This window comes from Rhineura floridana, chromosome 5 (assembly GCF_030035675.1).
Source record: "Rhineura floridana isolate rRhiFlo1 chromosome 5, rRhiFlo1.hap2, whole genome shotgun sequence".
Taxonomy (NCBI): domain Eukaryota; kingdom Metazoa; phylum Chordata; class Lepidosauria; order Squamata; family Rhineuridae; genus Rhineura; species Rhineura floridana.
In genome coordinates this window covers 27,674,755-27,698,978 of record NC_084484.1, presented here as the reverse complement: position 1 = coordinate 27,698,978, position 24,224 = coordinate 27,674,755, and the positions used below count along the sequence as shown (strand labels likewise).

The window sequence follows — 24,224 nt, the reverse complement described above, 5'->3', positions numbered from 1 at the left end:
TGTTCCTATGACATATCCAAGTTGAGTGAATGAATGCACATAGTATAGTGAGGATCAGCATTGTATAGAAGGGAGGAATGCCATTTTGGTGGAAGGCATCATGCTGAATGCCTGTATGGTGTCTATGTATATATAAATTTCTCCATGTGACTGGGAACTCTGGAAAAGTAGGATTCCCAGTTGCTGGGGGAGACTCCATGCAGACATTCAGTATATTGTATGTAGGTTCCCTTGAATAATCCTTGATATGTCTTGAGATCAGAGCTGTGCTAAAAAGGTCTAAAACAGGAAGGGGTACCTAGCCTATGGCTGTCATTGGCCTCTAACTCCCACTAACCCTGACTATTGGCCATGCTGGCTGGGACTGATGAGATTTGGAACCCAATGACATGTAGAGGGGCACAGAATTCCTGTCTCAGATCTAAAGGATCCAAGGAACTGAGTAGGATTGCTTTTCCCATGCCAAAAGTACCTGCCTGCTAAAAGAGCAACATGGCATTAGCAATGAAAAAACAACATTAGTTAGGCTATATTATAACTTATAATGGATTTCCAAGGGCAATATTTGCTTACATTGGAAAGCATTGCCATCTGTTGTTTTGTCTTCTAAGGGTTAAAAAACCAACGACTTATAGAATGATACTTACAGTGATCAAGAATTGCTAAATTGAAGGTTGATATGATAAACATCAATCCGCCCTGGGCTCCTGCTGGGAGGATGGGCGGGATATAACAAATAATAATATAAAGAAAGAAAGAGTATCCAATTTATGAAATGCATGTCATTGAAACCTATCGTTTGCTTTTCTGTGTCTCTTGCTTTTCATGAATGTTAAGAGTTGGGAAGTGAAGAACATTTACCCTTTCATACTGTTCTGAATGCTGGTGAAGTTGCTGATTGCTGCTGCTGTAATTTTTGCCTTTAGGTTCAGCTGAGGGGAAAGTGTACTCTAAATAAGGTCATTGACTGTTTGGGAAATGAGTGTGTGTGATTTAATGAAACAAAACTGGGAGAAAGCTAATACCAAATATTGAATATGAAAATATTGTGGAGCTATGGCTTAATGAAACAAAATTTGGCCAACAATTTCCTTAATTTTAACTACAAAGTGCAGAAGCTTCAACAGTAATGAGATTTTAAAATGGATGATATGTTGAGTGCTTTTGTGTTTTCTTCTGGTCCTGAGTCTCTAGACCAGGCATGGGGAACCTGCAGGCCTCCAGATGTTGTTGGACTTCAGCTCACATATTTCCTGGCCATTGGCCATAGTGGCTGGGGATGATGGAGACCAACAACCTGGAGGCCCACAGGTTACCTCCTTTAGCCCACAGTTTTCTCCACAAGGAGATCTTCCCACCCCCGTGAAAGCTGGGTTTCTCAGCTCCTAGTGGCCATCTTTGCAGGGGTGTCACTATTGGCATGCGGGGGGTGCGGATCGCACCTGGGTGACAACATGAGGGGGGTGACACCCAGAGCCGCACCCCCCCGCATTCCCGCTAGTGACACCGCTGCCTACCCCTTCTGCAGAGCGCAGAGAAGGAGAGGCGACTCCTCTCCTCACCCGGCATGCTTCTGCCCTCCTCCCAACTGTCAGCCCATCGGTCTGCGTCCCTCCCCTCTCCTCACCAACCACTCCACCCCCTTCTCCGTTTTCCACCCACCTCCCCCTGGTGAATTTCAGGGCTCTCTGGCTTGTTCTGTTTGTTGATCTTTCCTTTGGGGAGGGGGCCGAGAGTGGTGGAGCGGTGGGGGGGAGGGAGAGGGTGGGGACTTGGGACTTTGGAGACGCCGGCGGCTCCTCTCTTATTGCCACTGAGTTGCGCTTCTCCTCCTCAGGCTGCAGGGGCCCCCGGTCCGGTGCGCGCCGAAAGCAGGCGCCTGATTGCTGGCGGTGAAGCCTGGACGGGCCTTCCACCGTCAGGATGGAGTGCGGCGTGTGCGCGACCAGCCACCCCTGTCCATGCCCCTGGGAGGGTGCGTGCCGGAGGTCTGCAGCCCCCCGCACTCCCACTAGTGACGCCGCTGCATCTTTGGGCTAAAAAGTGGGGAATTGGCAGGTTGCATGTGGTTTGTAGCCTGTAGATTGTAAAGGGCCTGGAGTTGTAGGACAGTTTAGACTTTTCATAAGGGAAGAACAAGATGTTACAGCAGCCACTTTCCTGCAACATCTAGTGAAACTTCCTGCATAATGTGATGTCATCATATTCCGTTTCATAAGAGTCAGTCAGTGATGTTCACGGGACAGGGAATGTCCCAGCATGATGATGTTATATCAGATGGTGGAATTCACTAGTGATCTGGGGGAAAGGGTAGGAGGAGCCACCATGTCTGTCAGTAGCACTGTGTCTGTCATTACAACTAGTAATTCTGCCCCCAAGTGAAACTTATGTGGTATATATGTCTCAGATAGTCTGTCAAACTATGTTTTTTCCACCTCTTGGCATATATTTCTTGCACTACTACCTGCAGCATCCTGAGCTGCACTGCTTTCTTGTATCTCTGAACACTGTTGCTTCATAGCAGTGCCATTTTGATGAGCTAATGAGACAATAGTGGCATCTTACGATGTCATCATGCTATGTGAACTTGCCATAGCTCATTGCTGCAGTAATGCTCCATGGCTGTGCATACACACTTGCTTTAGATATTGGACAATTAACTTTTCTGTTCCCTATATAATTTTAATTACTCCAGAACTCTATCTTCATTAATATTTGGATGCTCCAAAGACAGAGACATTTTCTTTTAAGTTTTGTAAACTGTTTTTTCAGCAGCTCACATAGCGAAAGGAAAGCAACTTTACAAAAACGTCTGCTAGTATAAAAATAATGCCATTCAAATAAAACAAGAATATAACATTTTTAAAAAACAGTAAATATTTGTCTGCTAGGTGAGCCTAAGCTTCTTAGCTATTATTTAATCAAAGAAAAGTCTACTAAACTATAAGACTTTAAAAATGCATCCAAATTTAGATTTTTCTAGGTCTTAGCACCATAAATAAGGATTTCAGGAACCCATTTTTGTATATAGAACAATCAAAACACATAGTGAAATGGAGGTCAGTTCAGACGTAACAATGAAAAAGAGCAGCAGTGAACCTGAAGGCCAAACTAGAGAAGACTCCATTTATACAATATTTTATTTTATTTATTTATTAAATTTATTAGTCACTTTTCTTCATAAAATTTTTTTTTTAAAAACACACATAGATAAGATGATGGAGCAACCCACTCCCTAAAAGAGGCTATAACAAAAGCTCTCCAAAAATTAAGAACCGAATGCCTGGGAGATGCCTCTCTGGGGAGAGTGTTCCATAAGTGGAAGGGCACCAGTGAGAAAGCCCATTCTCATGTCGCCACCCTCTGTACTGCCCCTGGAGGGGGCACACATAGAAGGGCCTCGGATGCCTCAGAAAGTTTGTGAATGCTTTTACAAAAATAAATAGCAGGCACAGGGTAGAGGTGGGGAGATCCAAGCTGGGGGTTAGGGGGGATTTCACCCTTTGCCACCAGTGTGGTCTCAATTTAGATCACACTGATCAATCCAGATCAATCCCATGCAAGCTTGCTACTTGCATTGGAATAAAAGCCTCCATTATCACCAATGGAAGATTGCTTTCTAATACAGATAGCTGGTGTGAACAGCCTGAACTGGATCAGGACTACCACGGGGGGACAAAAGATTAATGTTCCCCAACTCCTTGCCAGGGTCCTAACTGAGATCAGGCCCTGTGCCTGCTATTACTTTTTAAAAGCCATTCACATCATTGCTAATTGTATCAATGGTGTCTTGGCTAGTTTGGCGCAAAGGCTCACACATTACATCCCTCCCCTTCATGTTCAAAGGGTGAAGATTAAAACCTTCTGCTTTCACTTTTGAATAAACCACCATTTCCTGAAATACCCAGACTTGGGATACTGTGGTTTATTCTAACTGTGTTTAGTTAAAACAAACCAAGATCAAACCATATTTCAGTGTCCCAGTCTGTTAACTAACCACTGTTAGAATTAACTACACTTTCCTGAGTTCAGATGTAGTGGGTAACTTCAGTTTAATTAAAGCAGAAGCTTTCAATCGCCTCTTCTTGTGTGTGAAGGAGGAAAAGAAAGGGAGATTGTGTGGGCTGAAGGCTCATATACACTCGTGCTTGTAACAATAAATCATGCTTTTAAAAGCAAAAGCAATATGAAGATCTTCATGGGTCAAAATGTATGTATGTCATGTGGAATTAACTGGATTGGATCCAGGCTAAGTTAGTTGAACTGAGTTCCTGTTGGAATCAGTGGGACAAGTTAATAATGACTTAAGTCTCCTTGATTTTAGTGGAAACTAAATTCATCTAAAGATAGATTCAAAGTTTCCAAAAAAGCACATGGCACAGTCCTCATGTTGATTATCCATACCACTTCAAACTGGCAACTGCATATTTGAAAGCTTTCCCACATCACAATTTTTCAATACATAGAGAGCTAGTATGCCCGAAAGAAATGTTCTAGATTAATGGTTTCCATAAAGTGCTCAAATTGCACGTGAGAAAGATTTTTAAAATAAAGGAGCATTCAGATATGTGATGCTCCATCTGCATTGTGAAGAGGCAGGGTCTCATGAAGACTGAACCATGTTCTTTTTCTGACAGTTTAAAAACATCTCTTTATGCTGTAAGTTAACTTTGCCATTCATTGCAAATGATTACAAGCTTTTGACCTAATATGCAAAGTTGTCTGTGCAGGCTGTGAAATTAACTCAGCTGCTCCTCATGAGTAGAACTGGGTATCTTGCTAGAACCACTTATCCCACCTTACAAGTTCTCTCTTTACCCACTACTGACCTATCTGGACTGTGGTAAGGTGATGATCAAAAGAACAGTAAGATAATTAGTAAGGTGTGTCCCAGTGTCTGTTTGGGTGTGTGACCAGTATCAATTTTGTTTTCCACTTTTATCACCCAGGCATAAATGAGATCCAGGCAGTGGGGTAACACAGAATAAGGAATCTTTTATGTTTTACTCATAGCTGGTTCAGAGCCATAAAATATACATTTGTTTCTAACACTGAACTTTACCTAAACTCTTTTGTCCATCCTTGCCCTAAGATTAGACCTTGTTATTAACCTTTCTTTTCACTTAAGGAGCAATCCCTTTACAGATCATACTCTACTCTCCACCTTTCCACCCTCAACCATCTATCAGCATTCCATTGACTCTGACTGGCTGGGGGCAGAGGAAGGCAGATTCAAGCCCTGTCCATCATACAAGCATCTGAAGAATAAGGTCCACTGTGGAGATATACTCCAAGGCTCTTCAGGAGATCTAGCCATTGCCTTGGGGGATTCCTTTGACAACTTCCCTACATTCCTTTGACAAATAATTCAGTGGATGAGCGGAAATGGAGAAATTCCTGGTGGACTCATAGTATTTTTTAATGTTTTCAGATGTAACTATTCTAGACAGATGAATTTTTTACACAACACAATTATCCAGATCTTTACTTGTAATCAACATAAAACAGTAAATGTGAACAGATTTTCTACTCAATATTTATAGACTAGTGTACATGTATGTATTGCACAGCAATTTAAATTCCACTGAAGTTGGAGTCTGTGATCTGAATTTGGCAACTCTGTATATATTAAAATAAGAGTATAGCAAAATCCATAAATTCTAGAACAAGTATGTAACAAAATCCATGATAATGGTATGAATAAATATATTTTTAGAATAAAATAGTTAGGAAATTAACTTGGAGTAGATGTTTCATGGGCTTTAGTGCATAGCTTGTAACTCTATGGCAAAATCTCATAGAAGGTCAGTGCCTAATTTTATTATGCATTGAGCAAAGAGGCCATATATTTTTCTGTTTCCCACTCTCTTTCTTTGTTGTATAAATAATGTGTTCTAGAAACTTCTCTAACATGTCTGGTACTCATGATGAAAAAGCACATTTGTACTGCAGAGATAATTACTTGCCATGAGGTTCATAAGAACATAAATTCTATTCATTTATATCATATAACTTGTCAGTTTTTAAAATTTTGTCTACATGCTGCTCCTCCAATGACAAATAGCAAATAATTTAATCTTCCACCAAAATGATAATGACTGGCAAATGAAAACTGCTTTGGGGGGGGGAGATAGCAGAGGTGAACTCATATTAAAATGTCTTTTTCTTTCTTTAATTACATGAGTTGTTACAATTCAGTTGAGCTGATTCTGTATTAACAAATATCTTCTAGATCTCCTGAGCCCTACATCCCACTCTTCTTCTGGAGTTAATGAAGGACATTTGAAATATAGTGGTACGAATAGAACATGGTGTTCTCAGATACCATTTTCCCCAGTATCAGGGATGAACAACTTTTCCCCTACCCTATGTGTGTTTTCAGGTGTTAAAATCTAGTGATACCATTTTAGTATTTTTCTGTTGTGGGGGTTCCTGCAGTGCTCCCAAAATGTCACTCATTAAGGCCACTCCAGCCATTCTTTCATGATCATTTGATTATTTGGAAAACCACATGTGATATTTGTTGTTACTTGATAAGGCCTTCTATACCAAAGGTATGCAAGCTCAAACATGAGTATAACCAGAGTACAACTTTTGTACTACGTTTTTTGTTCCCACAATTCCCCTTTCCCTAACATGAATTCAGAAGATGGATTAAGAATAGTTTCTTTTAAAAACTGGCATTTTGTATTCAAAGACAGTGTAGCTATCAGAAAACAATATTTTTTATACTTAGCTGTTATTAGATGAAGTAAAAAGGAATAGATCAGCATATCATGATTTCATCGAGGAAAAGGAAAAGCCTATATAGCAAGGGTCATTGACACCACTGTCATTTGCTTCACAGAAAGCAAAATGAGTCCAAGGCTGCTTTCACACTGCTCTTTATTCCGTTATTCCGACGATTTCGTACTTGGTAATTTGCACATTATATTTGATCTTTCACACGATGCACAAGCTAGCTCCAGAATTCTAGTGGAATGTAGTGGAAGTTTAGCACTAATTTCCGTGATAAATGATATCAGAAATAATCCATTAGCAAGGCTGGGAACCCGGACGATCGCAGGAATTTGTCACTAGCTGCAGTTGCTCACGTGACAGGCATCCCAGCATACAGTGCATTCCTTTAGTCACGCTGGGATTTCTTTTCTTTTTTTGTCTGATGATCGTTGTACCGGTATTCCTGCATTGGCACAGATAGCAGCATTTCCCCCCCACACTAAAACAATTTAAAAAGACAGATCCTAAAGTGAGAGGGCTTGCATGGTGATGGGATGAGATCTTAGACCTCTTACACAGTGGGGAACAGTGAGCATGGGTGAGGGACAAAAACAAGCCGTGTGAAAGACAGTTGCATGAAATGCCAGTATATCGGCTGAAAAAGCTGCTATTCCTTAATGCAACAGGTACTGCAGTGTGTAAGGGATTTTTAGAAATCGGGACAGAAGCGCTACCTTTTTAATCCATTAAACTAATGCAATCAGCCCCATGTGTGAAAGCAGCCATAGGCAGGACTAGGTTATTCACTTGGTCAGAGGGGGATACGGCCATACTCTCTACCACTGGCAAGATGGTCCTCACCAGGCCACAATAATAGTCACCCAGCACCACCTTTACCTGTCTATTCAGAACAAAGGTCTTCATGGTTCTTACTTATAGGTAAATGTATTCAGAACTGTAACCTACATTATCCCTCATAAATGGTGAATGATAATCCATCTTTGGGCGAGTCCTATAGTCTCCTGTCTTCACTATAGCTGCTGGTTTTATTCTCAGAAAACAAGAATTTATCATCTTACATAATGGTTTGGCACACCGGTCTTTCATTTCTCCAAACAGGATTCTTTAGATTGATACAAATGCTTATGGCAGTGCTGACATTGTTCGTCAAGTATTTACAAATAGTTTGACGAACATACAGATGCTGACCCTGAATGAGAATTAATGGTCATAAATGAAACTTGAGTTTGAATGTGTTAAATGGAAGTATGTGTATCTGCAAGTCTAATGAATACCGGGAAAATTATCTGAATGCTTCAAGAAGCCAGGTTTTGACAGAATGATGTAGAAAAATCTCTCAAAGCACAAAGCAGTGCCAGCAACCAGAATTCCTGTGCTATTTTTTAGGTTCAGATCTGCATCAGGCAGAGCAGCCCTAATCCTGCCTGAGGAACAGCAGAGCTGAGTAATGAATCCACCACTGCATCATAAGCCCTGCCTACTTATGCTGGCTGGAACAGAAGGAGATGGGGCAGCAATTTTTTCCCCACTACTCCAGCTTCAGGTTGACATAGCTGAGGCGGTGCCAAAGACTGGGCCCTTAGGGGATCCACAGCTGCTGCTCCTGCAATGCCCCTTTTAATGATTTGCCACTGGCTACTGACTGGGCAAAGCTGAGGCCTCCACTGTGGTGGGGTCTCCCCAACCAGCAGCACTCCTCGCTTCTGAAAGAGGCTGGTGGAGTGATGACTACACACCATTCTAACCCTCCCCCAGTGTGTGTATGTGTGTGTGAGGAACAGGATTGCAGTCTCAATAGTAAAATATCTTTTATTATTCCTTTTTTTGAGGCATCAAAGCTCAAATCCACATAGCATTTGGGGCAGGAATTGAAAATTGTGCTCGTATATACAGTAGAATTACTGAATATTAAATTTGGCTATATTTAATCATTAGCTGAAAATGGCTGAATATGAAAAAGAATACCATTCTCAATAATTGCAAGATGTACCTCTTTAGGGAGCAACACTGCAGGCAGAAGCAAGTTGCTCTATAAGTGCCTGTCAGCTTTCTTTCTTTCTCTTGCTCTGCTGTGACTATTTTTCTATTGTACCTTCTCTCACTCCTTTTGTAGGCTGCTTTGTGAGGGTGTCACTCTAAAAAGTGGCTTAAAATACTTTAAATAAATACATTCTTTTCTTTTTCACCTACAGTGTGAACAAACGCTAAAGTACGAGAACAAACTTTAAAAATATACCTTTTTAAAAAACAACAACGTTAACACAGACAGCATTAATATATCTTATGAAAATCACTGCTACATATCTCTGGTCACTGAAATCTTACTCATTAAAAAGATTCTGTGGTATCTCCAGAAGATGCTCAGACATGAACTGCTGCAAACCTTAAAGACCTTGACTGTACATGCACATGAATGCTTGCCTGTATAGAACCTTAGCAGCATGGGATCACTGCATTGTGGCTCCTTCCTTGGCTGCTTGGGTAATGTGCGAAGGTGGCCACAGAAGGATGAGAGTTGTTGAGTTGGGCAGCAAACACTCAGTATTGCTCTGTTAATTTACATAAATTTTTCATGTGCTAATTCATATGTATAGATGGGAAAATTAGAAAATTTAGATGGAAATTCAGTATCTCTCTCCATTATGGGGAAGGCTATGACCAGGCAACCTAGGTGGCTGGTCAGCTCTCTGTTCAGGTGCTATTGATGAGGCAACATCAAGGCTCCTTATGGCTCTTTAACTTGAAATTGAATTTGAACTGAACAGCTGTTGAAGCCTTCAGACAGGGCAGTGGCTCCCAACCTCCCCACCACGACCATCACAACAACTTGGAAATTGCTGAAGGTCTTGGCGGACAACTTACTGATTTTTTTGCCTGTTGTGGCAATTGTAATGCACTATGCTTGGCGCTGCATTATTTTTAATTGCATTTTTATTGCTTCATTTATTCCTTATATTGTAATTTATTGTATTACAATTTGAATTCCATCAGATACGATATAAAATACAATAATAAATAATAAAATACCACGGAAGAAATGAAAGAAGTCATAAAAAGAGTTAAAATCCATGTGAATATTTAGTGTGCCATACCCACCATTCACAGCCATTGTTCTTCACAGATACACCACGTACCACCAGAACAAAGCTTGTGGGCCACTGGTGGTCCGTGGATCACAGTTTAGGAACCCCTATAACAGGGGACTGTCACATGGAGAACCCAAGCTCTGCATTCCTCCATCTGTTTCACTTGCTACAAAAAGGTAGGACGTGTATTATTATTTTTAAAAAATGGAAATTATGAGGAAAATCAAGATTTTTCTAGCCACTTCAGGTGGGGTCAGCTTTCTTCCTGGAATTTTAGCTTTTCTAGCATTTTTTTCATGGGTAGCATTCAAATATGCAAATCCCCCTCCCCACTGTGTACAATTCAATTGGTACAATTCAAATAAATAAATAAATAAATGCTGCTGCCCTGAAAAAGTGCCACTGCCATTGCAGAAATTAGGACAACCATTTGGGACATCAGCCTACACAAATGCATCTCTACATGTGCCCAGCCACAAGTGTGGCAGTGCCCCCTGAATTTCCCAGGCTGTCATATGTGGGTCACCTCACATTTTATAGCAGGGGTGGGCAACCTCTGGCTCCCCAGGGACACAGATTGTTGGACTCCAAATCTCATCAGCCCCTGCCAGCATGGGCAATGGTCAAGGATAATGGGAGTTGTAGTCCAAAAGCATCTGGAGGCCACAGATTGCCCATCTCTGTTCTATAGTATATAATTATGTTAATGTAGGCTTGAACCTTTTTTTTTTGTAAAGTGATAATTTTGTGCTTGTTTGCAGGATGGTATTAAATAAATTTTATATCAAAGGACTAACTTTTCTGAAGGCCTTAGTTTGGATTTTGATTAGGTGGTGGTGGTGGTGAGTGCAGTATTGTTCAGAATCAACTAATTAGAAACCAGGCTTAAAATTTTGGAATTGGAATTGCTGATAACTAGAGAATACATTCACTGTTGTGTATGAAAGGAGGTTATAATTATAGCTGGTAATTTGATTGTAGAACTCTAGCATTCCATATTTAATTTTAAACATTCCAGTGATTAGTTCTTCCTGCCAATTTTGCTTTTCTATAGTAGGCTTAGAAATCAATTTACCATCCTATTCAGCTCCCACCAGACTGGAGTCCCAGCTTAATTTATTTTTCAGAGAAAGAGCCTCATTTAGTGAAACATTAAAAATAAAAATGATATGCAGTTTAAAAGTTTTAGCAGGCATCTATTCCATATTTCATCAACAATGTGCCTTACCTATTTGGTGCTTTTTGTTTTACTGCTACTCCAAGCAAATTGGGTATAGCTTTAATTTTTAAAAAAGTTGTTCATAAAGACAATGGGTGATTGCCAACTAAGTCATATCCAGAGTATACCCATTGATATAAATGGAATGAAATTTACCTATTTAATTCTGCCACAGCCTTTTGACACGAACTGGCACTGGGCAGGATCTCAGGTTCCCATTGATAGGGATCCTCCTAGGGGGATGGGGGGCACCTCTACCATTCCTGTAGCCCTAGCTTGGTTAGGGCAAGCGGGTGGAAGTTGCCCTTTGTTGGCCCCAGGGCCATACAACATCAGCCCATGCCAAGGAGGCCACCCCCTTTTGGGGGCCAATTCCTTGCAGTGTTCTAACACAGAGACCGTCTGACGGGAACTTTTGCATCTCACAGCAGATGGGCTGTGTGATCAGGTCCTCAACTTATGCACAGCCAAACCTACCTAAGCTGCTGTTTATCAATAAAGTGTTGTGGCCTTGATTTCACTCACCCAAATCTCTTGACTGGTTACTTCTCTGCATTCCATCCTCAACTTTCCCACTGTACCTAGGTCCACAATACAGAATTACAAATTCAAGTAAACAAAATAATATCTTAAAACAATATCACAGAAACCAAACAGATATAACTGTTATGGGTTTGGGGGTTGAGGTAGAAGACTTCTGTGTGTCTCCTTTCCAGCCTCTGAGTTGGGACCCTGCACCTTGAGGTGGGCTCTGCAGCTGCAAAACCTGCTCTGCTGGTCAGATGAGCCTTCTTTGTGAATCTAACAGAGTGGCCAGATGGGCTAATGGGTCTGTCGAGTGCCCATTAACTGGTAAAAGGCCAGGGAGATCCTATTATTATTGAAACTCTTCAGGAGAGCTCTCCCCAGGCCAAAAGAGAGGTTTGTGTTTTTAATTGAGTCTGAGGAAAGGCTGGGAACTGGAGACAGGCAGAAAGGCTGGCTCCCTGCAGCATGGCTTTAGGATGCTTCCTGTAAGTGTGATGGAAAAGCAAGATATACTGGACCGCTAATGCTTTGAACCTCCATCTTAAGCTCAGGTTGGAAAGTGCGTAAATAAAAACCATATTTCCTAAAAGACACCACAGTCTCTGCTGACCTTCTTTCCAAGGAAACCAAACCCTGTGCAAGTGCAGGGACCCCTGGAGATCTCTCACTGCTTAGAGATTGGGGTGACACACAACATTGCAATCAAAGAGAGCTAGTAGAAACAGTCACAGTCAGGGCTTTTTGTGTGTGTGACAGTACTCACCAGTAAAGAGTACCAGCTTTTTGTACTGGCACCCATGGCACTTTTATCAAGATATGAGTACCGGGACTTCATTAAAAAAAAAAAACTAGTTACATATATGATAACTCATCTGGTACACCTCATTTAATCCCAGACCTGGTAGCTCTGGGGAATCCCAAGAAGGTAAGCTCTTTGAAGCCTTCTTTTCAAGTTTTTATTATGAGAACTTTGTGAGGTAAAAGGGGAAATGAGCTGGTCTGGAACACCTTCCATTAAGATACAGAAGCAAGTGTTGGCTTCTGAAGCTTGGCAGGATCCAACCCTCTTGTTGTGAGCACAAAAGTGAAGTTCTGGAGTGGCCAACTATGAATCTGTCCACATAGTGGGGAAGAACCTCCATTCTGTATGTGTGGAAATGAGCAGATTTGTTTTCAGCTCATGCATCCAGTTACACCCCTCAGTCCTAGAGACTGACAACTAGATTCAGGTGTCCTTTATGTTCTTTATTTGTACAGCATATTTGCTAGATAGTGCTGGAGGACATTCCTCAGTAGGGATGACTCCTCCTACTGGTCGTGACAGGCAGGGTCTCTAAGCTTCTTTGTAGCCTCTCCTGGGGGAGGAGTCGTCCCTCTCTCCAGACCGGCCCTGCCTGCGGTCAGTGAAGGTCTAGAGTTAATCTCTCCTCTCTATTAGAGCTTCTTTCGCTTTCTGATTCTTCCTCTTAGCATTTTTTCTTATGCTAATTTTCTCCTCTCCTTACGTTGGTTTTATTCCTCCCTGCCTGTTTCCTTCTCCTTCCCTACCTTCACTCCGTGGGGCTGGGGTTTGTGAGGCTAGGCTGAACCCGGCTGGGTTCACAGGCGTCGGAAAGGAGGCCGAAGAAGGGCGGAGCGCGGCTAGCTGCAGCGTACCAGCAGAGCAGCAGCCGCCCAGACGGGAGTCTGTCGTCTCGCTCCGCGGAGCCGCGTTTCTGCAACCCTCGCGTTCAGCGGGATCGCGGCTCCTGGCTCCTCCCCTTCACCAAAGGCTTGACTCGTCGCGGGAGAACGTCTCAGCAGGGGGTTGAGTGGTGCCCGCTAACGCGGCTCGCCTGTAAAGTGATTCCCGCGCTTTTCCCTCAGCGTCAGGGAGTCAAGGCCGCCATATTATGGCCTCACCCGCTTCCTCTCCGCCTTCCCGCCAAGAGCCCTGCCACGTGGGGGAGGCAAGGGACCTAGAGGACTCACAGCAATCAGTCTTCTCTCCGTCCCAGAGCGTAGACAGCGGGGGGATGAATCTCCTAGATGAAGGTATGGATGTTTTTCCCCCCCACTCTGTTTCCCAAATTTATGACCTGGGTTAAAGAGCTCATTGCTTCTGAAGTCAGTGGCTCTCTCTCACATGCACGTAAAAGTAAGAAGCGCAAACATTTGAGGAAGCGTCCCCACAGGGGAAGGCGGAGGCGCTTATCCTCCTCCACAGGCTCCAGCAGGGAGGACAGGCATGGCAGCTCATCTTTAAGAGACAGCCACTCCAGGTCCTCTTCCCTTTCCAATCATGCCATGAGACGGGGGGCTCGCCCCCACCCTCCTGCATTTTACAAAGTGAGCCAGCTAAGGATGCACCCAGGGGTGACAAGGAGCACCTGAGTCATAGCGCATTGGGGGGGTAGCAAGGCGTTCCTCCCCACAGACTCATATAGGTCCCTCATCCTCAATGGTTCGGGATCGGCAGGCATAGGCACAGTCGCCCAGGCAGGCTCCTGTGCCACAGGTGGTACTATCAGATTCTGAACACTAAGCAGGTTTCAGTTCCCTTTCCCCAGGCGTTTGATGATGTGTGGGATGCTGAATGGTCATCACCATGCAAACCAAAGCCACCTGCCAAGTGGGCAAAGAAACATTACGTCTTTGCCGACAGGATCATAGCAAGACTGCGTTTTCCCACAGTGGACCTGCCTATTGCTGCTCTTGCTAGCTCTGCAGTGATCCCAACAGAAGGGGAGGGGGGGCCTAAGGACCAGTGCGACAAGCGAGTTGAAGGGGCTCTTCGCAGGAGCTTTGAGGCAGATGCAGTAGGCTTCAGAGCCGCAGCCACTTCCTCAGTTTTCTCCAGAGCGGTTTTTATGTGGGCTGAAGAGTTTGGGGCATGGGACAATGTCCCAAAATTTGTAAAGGTTGGGTTAAAGAAAATGGCGTACGCCTCGGCCCTGTCAGCCGACGCATCCATGGATGCCCTACAGTTTGCAGCGCGCTCTATGGCTGCCTCCACTGTGGCACGGCGTAACATTTGGCTCAGGCAGTGGCCTGTGGACTCAGAGTCACAGACCCGCCTCACTGCCCTACCTTTTTCAGGTTCTAAGCTGTTTGGGGAGCCTCTAGAGGTCCACCTGGTGGAACCTAGGGACAAGAAGAAAGCACTCCCTATGGCCAGAAGAGAGGAACGGAAGGGCAGGCAGAACCAGTTTTTTTGTTCCTCAAAACAGCTCTCTAGATTTCGCAGTCAGCATTCCAACAGGCTTCGCTGGGGCAGACAAGACAAAGGGGGTGGACACGCTTCCTCCTCTAAACCGGGAGGCACCCCATTCTCCTCAGGGAGGAACCAGAAGGAAGTCCAAAAGGGCTCCACCTCCTGACTGGCGGTTGCCAGAGGCCTCTCGCGGAGCGGGAGCAAGGCTTCTAGAGTTTGCCCCCCGCTGGAGAGGCATCACCTCAGACAAATGGGTGCTGGACACGGTGTCCATGGGATATGCTATAGAGTTTCTTCGCATTCCACACAACCGGTTTCGACCCACCCCAAGGTCTCGAAGGCCGGAGAAGCACCTGCGCTACCTGGAAGCTATCCAGCACCTGCTGAACATCCGGGCAATAGAGCCAGTAGTTCCCTCAGAGAGGAACTCAGGGGTATATTCAATTTTTTTTCTTAGTCGACAAAAGGAATGTCTGACCTCTGTGGACCTCTCCAAGGCGTATCTACACATTCCAATCTGCAGACAACAACAGACACTTCCAGTACAGGGCCTTGCCGTTCGGCCTTTCCTCAGCACCAAGGGTTTTCACCAAGGTACTGGGGGTTCTGGTGGCACATCTCAGAACAATGGGGATATGCGTGCATCCCTATCTGGATGACATCTTGGTGAGAGCACCATCCTGGGACCAGTCACACACAGGTACCCATCTCACTGTATCATGGCTCCAAGGGCTGGGCTTCATAGTGAACTTGGAGCAGAGCATGCTGACCCCATCCCAAACTATTCCTCTCTTGGGGGCGATCCTGGACGTGCAACTTTTCCGCATGAGGCTCACCGAAGATAGGGCTTTGAGACTTCAGCTGTTGCTTCAGGAAGCAGTTGCTGCACCAGCATTGGACCTGATGAGGCTAGCTCGGCTTTTGGGGTCCATGGTGTCGGCATACGACCTAGTTCAGTGGGCCCAGTTTCACTCAAGAGCTCTACAACAGATCCTTCTGCCCTACCAGGAGGCAATTCTCCTACGACACAGACGCTCGGTCTCCATGCCTCCAACAGTACGGACAGAGCTCCGGTGGTCGCTGGAACTTCAGAGGTTGGCCCACGGAGTCAGCCTGGAAGATCCTCCACGCATAATCATGACCTCAGATGCGAGCTTGTACGGATGGGGGGCTCACCTGGACCACAGTGTAGCCCTGGGGACATGGTCTGCAATGGAGGCGGAGCTCAATATAAATATACTGGAGTTACGGGCCATCAGAGTGGGGCTACAGGTCTTCACCCCAGAGATCAAGGGGAAGCATCTCCTCATACGCACCGACAACTCATCGGCGAAATCTTATGTCCACAGACAAGGGGGCACGAGATTGAAGGGCCTAATGCTTGAGGCAGAGCGCCTGTTCAAATGGACGTAGAGGCATCTTGCCTCGCTGAAGGCCGAACACCTGGCGGGCACAAACAACTTTGTAGCCGACTGGCTCAGCAGGACAGCCATCAAGGAGGCAGAATGGCAACTGAACCCAGAAGTTTTCCAACAGGTGGTGCGCAGGTGGGGAGAACCAGTAGTGGATCTCTTTGCCACACCCGCAAACACACAGCTAGACAGGTTCTTCACAAGAAATCCATGTCACCAGGCTCGGCACAAACGCACTAGTCACACCGTGGCCACAAGGCCTCCTGTATGCCTTTCCTCCATTTGGGCTGATACAACGCACGATCCAGTGGGTTTGGACCTTGAAGGCGGAATTTATTATAGTGACACCCCATTGGCCTCGACGTCCCTGGTTTCCGGACCTACTGAACATGTCAGTCAAGACACCCTGGCAGGTACCCTCTCAAACGGATCTTCTGATTCAGGGACCAGTCTGCCATCCTCGACCAGAGCTGTTCCGGCTAACAGCTTGGAGACTGAGCAGTTGTGGTTGAGCGGTAAGGGCTTTAAGGGGAAAGTGCTTGACACGCTACTGGCCTCGCGTAGACAGTCCACAAACTGGGTTTACTCGTCCACGTGGAAGGTTTTCTTGTCCTGGTGCTCTGCAAATACAGTGGAACCTTGGTCTCGAGACATCAGGGGTCCCCTAGGGTTCCTCCAGTCAGGCCTAGATAAGGGTCTGAGCGCGACCACAATCAAGAGACAAGCTGCAGCTCTTAGTAGCATTTTGTTATGCCTGGGGGGGCCCCTGCTTTCCTCCAACCCATTCCTTAAATGTTTTTTTTTTAAGAGGGGTGACGCTGGTTTCCCCATCAATGATTCACAGGTTTCCAAACTGGAACCTTACCTGGGTGCTGACGGCGTTGACAGGACCGCCATTTGAACCGATGACTACCTGCCCTCTGAACCTCTTGACATTCAAAACAGTTTTTCTGGTTTCCATTACATCGGCCCACAGAGTTTCCGAGTTGGGGGCATTATCTTTGGACCCTCAACTGTACGTGTTCCACCAGGACAAGGTGGTCCTCCGACCAGACCCGGCATTCGTACCTAAAATCAATTCTGTTTTCCATAGGTCGCAGAAAGTGGTTCTCCATTCTGCCCCGCTCCCTCCTGTGCCCAGGAACGTAGGTGGCACTCAGTTGATGTGAGGAGGGCTCTTCGTTTCTACCTGGATCGTACCTTAGAGTTCAGGAGGTCTGAGGCCCTCTTTGTGGCCTTCTCTGGGAAATCAAAGGGGTGTAAGGTAACAACCTACTCTATCTCACGCTGGCTCAGAGCGGCTATAGCACATGCATATGAAGCTCTGGGTAGGGAACCTCCATTGGGTACCACAGCACACTCAGTTAGGGGTGCAGCGGCTTCAGCAGCGTTTAAGGGGGGTTCCCCATAATGGATATCTGTAGGGCGGCTACATGGGCTTCTCCACACGCTTTTATCAGGCACTATAAAATGGACTCATTCTCATCAGCTGATGCTGCATCTGGCAGGAAGGTGCTCCAGAAGGTGTTGCCTCCTAGCTAGAGGAATCCCACCCGGAGTCCTAGTACACTGCTCTGTCATATCCCTACTGAGGAATGTCCTCCAGCACTATCTAGCAAAAATGGAAATTTTACTCACCGTGAATTTCTATTTGTAGATAGTGCTGGAGGACATTCCACCCACCTCTCATTCCTCTGCTTCAACCTTCTGGAGCGGGAGGGGGAGTGGGGGAGTTGGGGCTTCTGCCAGCGCCTTACATTTGCACACGTTGTTTAGTATTGTGTGTTTCCCTTCATATGTGATCTGTCTTCCAGCACGTTGGTTCCGTGTTGGTCTGTCACTTTTCTTCAGCTTCTCCTGGTATAGGCTTCCACTCTAGAGACGTCTGGGAAGATGTGGATATGGGGCCTGAGGAGGGTTCCTGGCTCTGTCAGTTCGGTCTGGAGAGAGGGACGACTCCTCCCCCAGGAGAGGCTACAAAGAAGCTTAGAGACCCTGCCTGTCACGACCAGTAGGAGGAGTCATCCCTACTGAGGAATGTCCTCCAGCACTATCTACAAATAGAAATTCACGGTGAGTAAAATTTCCATTTTTTCACCTATACAGGAATACCCCACTATACAGACCTTCACTTTAAGGACACTCGCAAGTACGGACATATTTACAGTAGCACCATTCCACTGTTTACGTACGCTCGTTTCGCAAGAACGGACACAACCTTTGGTTGTGGCCTGTTTTCGGTGCGTGGGGGTGGTGGAAAGAGACATGATCACGTGATCACGAATCAGCTGGGAAGCGCGATCACGATCAGCTGGGAGGCACGGTGGCACAGCAGCAGAGGCTTTAGCCTGGGGCTTTGAAGCTCCGCTTGAAGGAGAGGTGGCACAGTGGCGGCGCAAGTGAAAAAAGGTAGTGCTTCACTTTAAGTACAATTTCGGTTTACGTACTCGCTCTGGACCCATTGTGTACGTTAATTCCTGTATGTGAGTATGAGGGTGACTTCCTGAAATCATAATTTGTTTGCAAAGATTAACATGAGAAATAGCCACAACTTGTATACTTAGACTATTTATGCTCTATAAACGGTTGTTTATAGAGATTTCTCAAAACAAGGGTATTAAACACAGGTTTCCATACATAATGGAGAAAATCTTGGAATATGAATGAATTAATCATATAATAAGAGAATTCTAGACTGAGAATCTGTGTTAGGTGAGGCTAAAGTTTCCACCTCTACCATAATTGCTGCCTTACATGGGAAGATAAAGGTGGTTTTATGCTCAGACCTTACTCCATCCCCAGTACCACTTATATGAGCCAAACTTTGATTATTGCATTCCAGACTTGCTTTTCACAACTTTCTTCCTTAGTTATTTAAATATTAGTTAATTATTTGTGGAGGCCATATCTTCCCAAGCCATGGTAACATGCCATTTGTACTAAATACCACAGTTGCTCATACTAAAATATCTATGGGTTCAATTCTGGATTCTTGCTAATGCTCCAGATAGGAAGTTTGCATTTTCCCATCTATCTCAAATGTAAGACATGAAGCGATGATCAGTTACAAATAGTATAAGTACACGAAAAGTTCATGAATGTGCATAATTTTGAAGACAGAACATAAATACATTCTGTAATTGTTCAAAATGCAGTAAAATCACTCTTAGATCATCAAGATAGTATTTGCTATATACAAACTCAGCCTGTTACAATGGCAATTTTGTACCCCATTGTGCAATTTTCATCAGCCTTGGTGTTCAAAACAAGGCAATTTGTCTTGCTGTGAGAGTAAAAAGAATTACACAAATTATGTCTCTGTTTCTGCGCCTGCATACTCTCACAAATCCTATGAAATGTTTGTTTTTGTGGCACTTCTTCCTGAGGGAAAATACATGAGTAGGAAAGCTGGTTTTTTTCCCTTATTACTATGTTTGCTTCCATTTGATGGAGGAAATTAGTTGTTTTTAATGCAATTTAACTACATATTTACCCCAATGGAAGTTCTTGAAATGTAGAAATAATTAATTTCACATTTCCAGCAGTAGAAATCACTAAGAGCCATGTGGGTAATTGGTAAATCTGTTACATTTCACAGAAAAAGTTCTGAAATAAAGCTAAATTATACATAAATTAAATAAAACCTTTGGCATGGAAACTTACTAACATGTAAGGCACTGAGTTTCAGGCTGAAAATAGTTTTGGGATATTTTTATACCTTGAGGCGAAAATAAAGTAAAACAAAAGGTGAAAATAATACTGTTAAGGTATAAGTAGTTTACATAACAGCATCTTTTTATCTTTCATTGTTGTTGTCTTGAGATGTAGTACAGTATGCTAGTTAAGAAAAACCTGGGCCAACGCTCTGGTGTAATGGTGGCCAATGACTCTGCCAGTGACCCCGAAAAAGGAGGAGCCTGAATCATGTATCAGGTCACCCTGGATCATGCTGACTACTTAGAGAGAGTATGTAGGGGAAATAGTTGCCAGCTCAGTTTTACACACTGGGCTTACTAGTATTATAAACAATCAACTGTTTCTGAATCCCCTCCCTTTCTTTTGGATAAATCTGTGCAATGAGGCAAGGACTTAACCTATTCCAAACCCCTTTCAACTTGTTCACATGACCTAGCAACCCTGTGGTGCTTATCCAGCACAAAGGGTGGTGTAAGTCAAATTTCCCCAAATTCTTCATGAACACAGTTTGGAATAGGAGTAACTTAACACTCAAGTAAGTTTTACTAACTTTCTATGGTTATGATTGATTTGCTGGTTGGCTATTACCCAGAATTCACATTTGGGGTTTTTAATAGCAAATGCTTCCGTGTCAGCTAAAACATGCTTCCACATTAGAAGAAAATCTTCAGGATTAGCACAGCTCAGTGTTCCTTTGATTTGATGTAGAGGTTCTCTAGCAAAAGGAGCTCCTGGACTTTCTCTATTGATTAGGGTTGCCAGGTGTTCAGTTTCTGCCCAGAGACTCTGGTTTTTGGGGGTCCTCTCCGGGTGACTCACCTTAATCTCCAGATTTTCATTTTTTAAAAATTAAGTTTCTAGGCAGTCTGGTTCAAATGATATAAACCAAAATGTCACCCCCCCCAGCAACTTCTGTTACTACCAGCTCCTCTAATCCCTGCCCTTTCTAGTTTTTAGCCAATAAGTAAAGTCAGGGTTGTGATTGACAAGATTTGTCGACCCCAGGCAATAGCTAAACTCAAAGTTTGTTTTTCCTGTTTGGCTCATATAAGGAATTCAGTAAATATATAGCTTTCAGTATCATAAAGAGTACTTTCTTTGTGCAGGATTGGGACTTGCTTCTCCGTAAACATGCATAGGATTGCACTACAACTAAAGATCACAGCAGGATCTTGGTAGGCATAAAAGTGTACATGCAGGGTTTTTTAATTACTTGCAGAATGGCATATTATATATTTTATCTTTCAAATAATTTTTGAACAGAAGTTTTTAAAAGTGTACATGCTGCAGTGTTATACTTTTCTAATTAAGAAGTCAAACAAGATTAAAATTTACTGGAAGCGGGCAGTTTATTTGTCTTATTCATAACCTGTTTTGAATACCTTCCCAATATGAAGCTTTTCTGGGAGTAAAGCTGCAGTGCTAATTCCACATGCCTGGGAACTAACCCCATTGAATTCAGTAGGACTTAATCAAAATGAGGCAGTAGATGGATAGGATAGAAATCTGCATATAAATATCACTAAGAAATAAATCCCTTTTAGGATGTGCCCTAAATGGGATAATCAATTTTAAGGTCAGTTCTAAAATGAAGGTGTTTTACAGCCCTAAACACAGTTGTGTGGAGGCCATCACTGCTTCATCGATTCTGGAATTGGCCCAAGATGACTTGGCACACAACCACTTTTAGGTCAGGGCTGAAACACATGTTCACATTCCCTGACCTTAGAATTAAGAGTTGTTGATTCAAAATATCAGTCTTGAATCAGGACTCTGAGACACAATCTGTAAGATCTCTAACCATTTTTACAACTCTGTAATAATAAGTATGGTTAGGATGAAAGCATTTTGTGTAATTAGGGCGTGGTTGGGTTTGTTTTTTGTTTTGTACAACCAGTGAAGACAAGAAGAGGTTCATTTTTAATTTCTTCTGTTTGCTAGATGCTTATTTATAATTTTCAGTTAGTAGCATTAATCATTAATATGCTGTCCATGTTCTCCAAAAATGCAATTAAACAATATTACGGTTCCATATGGAACTATTTAAATATCTTTGTGAATATCAATTTCTCATCCTAGAACAGATGTTCATTTTTGCTGTTTAATTTCTTTTTGCATGCATTCTCTGACAATGTTATTTGCAACCTGAAGGTGGAAACAGAGTCAGAGATGTAGCATGTGGGATGAACTATAGGCCACTTTATTTAAATGCAAAACCACCCACAAAGGGAAAACCATTAGTGGGGGAACGAACTATAACATACCAGGCAAAGCCTGCAGCCAATTGGGCGACAATTCCCGCCTACCCCCTTTCATTGACAACTCCCAAAGGTGAGATTAACCTCAAAAGTGGCGGCCTAACTGTTCTTCCTTTGAACATTCCTGCCACACACGGGGACAAAACTCTTGTTAGTCATCCTGTTACTCACTGCTGAGAACAACGTCTCGCAAAACCATCTGCAGGTCTTTGAGGAAGATGTAATTACCATCACCAGGGCCTGTTCTAAAGGGCGGCCAGGTGAGGTACTGGCTGAGAGCCCCTGCACTCCCCTTCCGCAATCCACGGCAGGATTGCTGCCGCGGGTAGCAGGGCAGGAGCTTCAGAGCCACCCGCCATTCCCCACTTCACCTACCTTTCTCTCAGCTGTTTTTTGCAGCTGCGTGCACTGCATGCGCGGGTTTGCCGTCAATCAAGATGGCGGCTGAGGTTTCCCTAAGGGGCTGAAGCCTCTGCCGCCATCTTGGTTGATGGCAGCAATGCGCGCGTGTTTAAAAAAGTATCTTTTAAAATTGTTCTTTTCAATTCACTAATGAATGCACATCATACCTAGGGCAGATCTGCACCATTCATTTAAAGCACATTCAACACACATTTGAGGAACATGAATCCCAACACAGAATCATGGGGATTGTAGTTTGTTAAGGGTAGTGGAAACAATAAGTGTGGGGGGAAACTACACTTCCCAGGATTCTTTAGGGGAAGTAATGTGCTTTAAATGCGAGCTGGGTGTGCTTTAAATGTATTGTGTGGATCTACTTAATAAACTTTGCCTGCATGTAAATCGTTTTAATTGATTTTTTAAAATGGAAATACGCTATAAAGTTTACTTGGTGATCATGGGCTACTCACCATCTTTCAGCCTAATCTGCCCCTCAGGATGAAAACAACAGAGGGGAACCATGACCACCCCAAGGAAGAAGGGCACACTTAAAATGTAGAGGAAATAATAATGTACAACCATAGTATGATACATATCAAGATATAGTATGAAGAAATATTTATATAAGCATGAATGTCAACAATGTTTAGTATTTACACAACCTGTAAATATATTTATAGTGCAATCTTATGTTTGTTTACTCAGAAGTGAGCCCCAATGTATTCAGTGGGGCTTACTCAAACAGGGAAGCATGCACAGAACTGCAACCTCAAGTGATAAGGAACCCAAAATTCAGAATCATGCCACTTTAAGCTGTTTTGCAACTGTTTATACTTGTTTTTATGGTTACTGGATTTTAAAGGGATTTATTTCTTATTGTGAACTGCCTTGGTTTCCAGTCGGCAACCCTACCTCACAGGATTGTTGGAAAGACTCCATATACACACACACACTGAAGATGTAAAAATACATACACCCCATATAATAGTTTATTGTTGAAACTAGTTGGTCATTGCAGAACATTTATTTTAAAATAATCAGTATTAGTTTCCTACATAATAAAAGCAGTGACATATAAGTAAGGCTTTCCTAATTGCTTTAAAAAAAGGATTAGAGGGGGAGAGCACAATCCTAATAACGTCTACTGAAAAGTAAGTCCTATTTAATTCAATGGGGTTTACTCTGGGTATGTAGGATTAGCATTACGGCTTTACTCCCAGAAAAGCAGAGCTTGGAAAAGTTACTTTTTTGAACTACAACTCCCATCAGCCCCAGCCAGCATGGCCACTGGATTGGGCTGATGGGAGTTGTAGTTCAAAAAAGTAACTTTTCCAAGCTCTGCAGAAAAGTGAGTATTGGATTAAAGCTTCATATTGGGAAGCTTTTCAAAACACTGCCCTCTTCAACAGCCCAGAAAAATTTAAACTTGTGTGACTCCTGCACACAAGAGTAAAAAAGACTGACAGCTATATACTTACTCAATTTATGAGATTTTCAGATAACCAGGGAAAAACAACAGTTTTCTGGCCTTGCAATGGGGTCTAGCTGCTGTCTGGCGGTCAACAAATCCGTTGTCAATCACAACCCTGACTTCACTTATTGGCTACAAACCTGAAAGGGTGGGGTTAGAGCAACCAGCTACAAGCTCATTTAACAAGTTGTGGGGGGGCAGCTGAAATTTTGGTGTTC

General features: G+C 43.6%; 1 protein-coding gene across 2 annotated transcripts in view; it reads left to right on the top strand.

The window, feature by feature from the left end:
• Positions 1–24,224, top strand: part of HS6ST3 (heparan sulfate 6-O-sulfotransferase 3) — a 257,355-nt gene that overhangs the window by 169,470 nt on the left and 63,661 nt on the right. The window contains exon 2 of one of the 2 annotated variants that reach the window (XM_061630080.1): positions 13,823–13,835. The exons of the other annotated variant lie outside the window; for it this stretch is intronic. Coding sequence (XP_061486064.1) covers positions 13,823–13,835 — 13 coding nt within the window. The remainder of the gene's footprint in view (positions 1–13,822; positions 13,836–24,224) is intronic. 2 annotated transcript variants of the gene reach the window in all.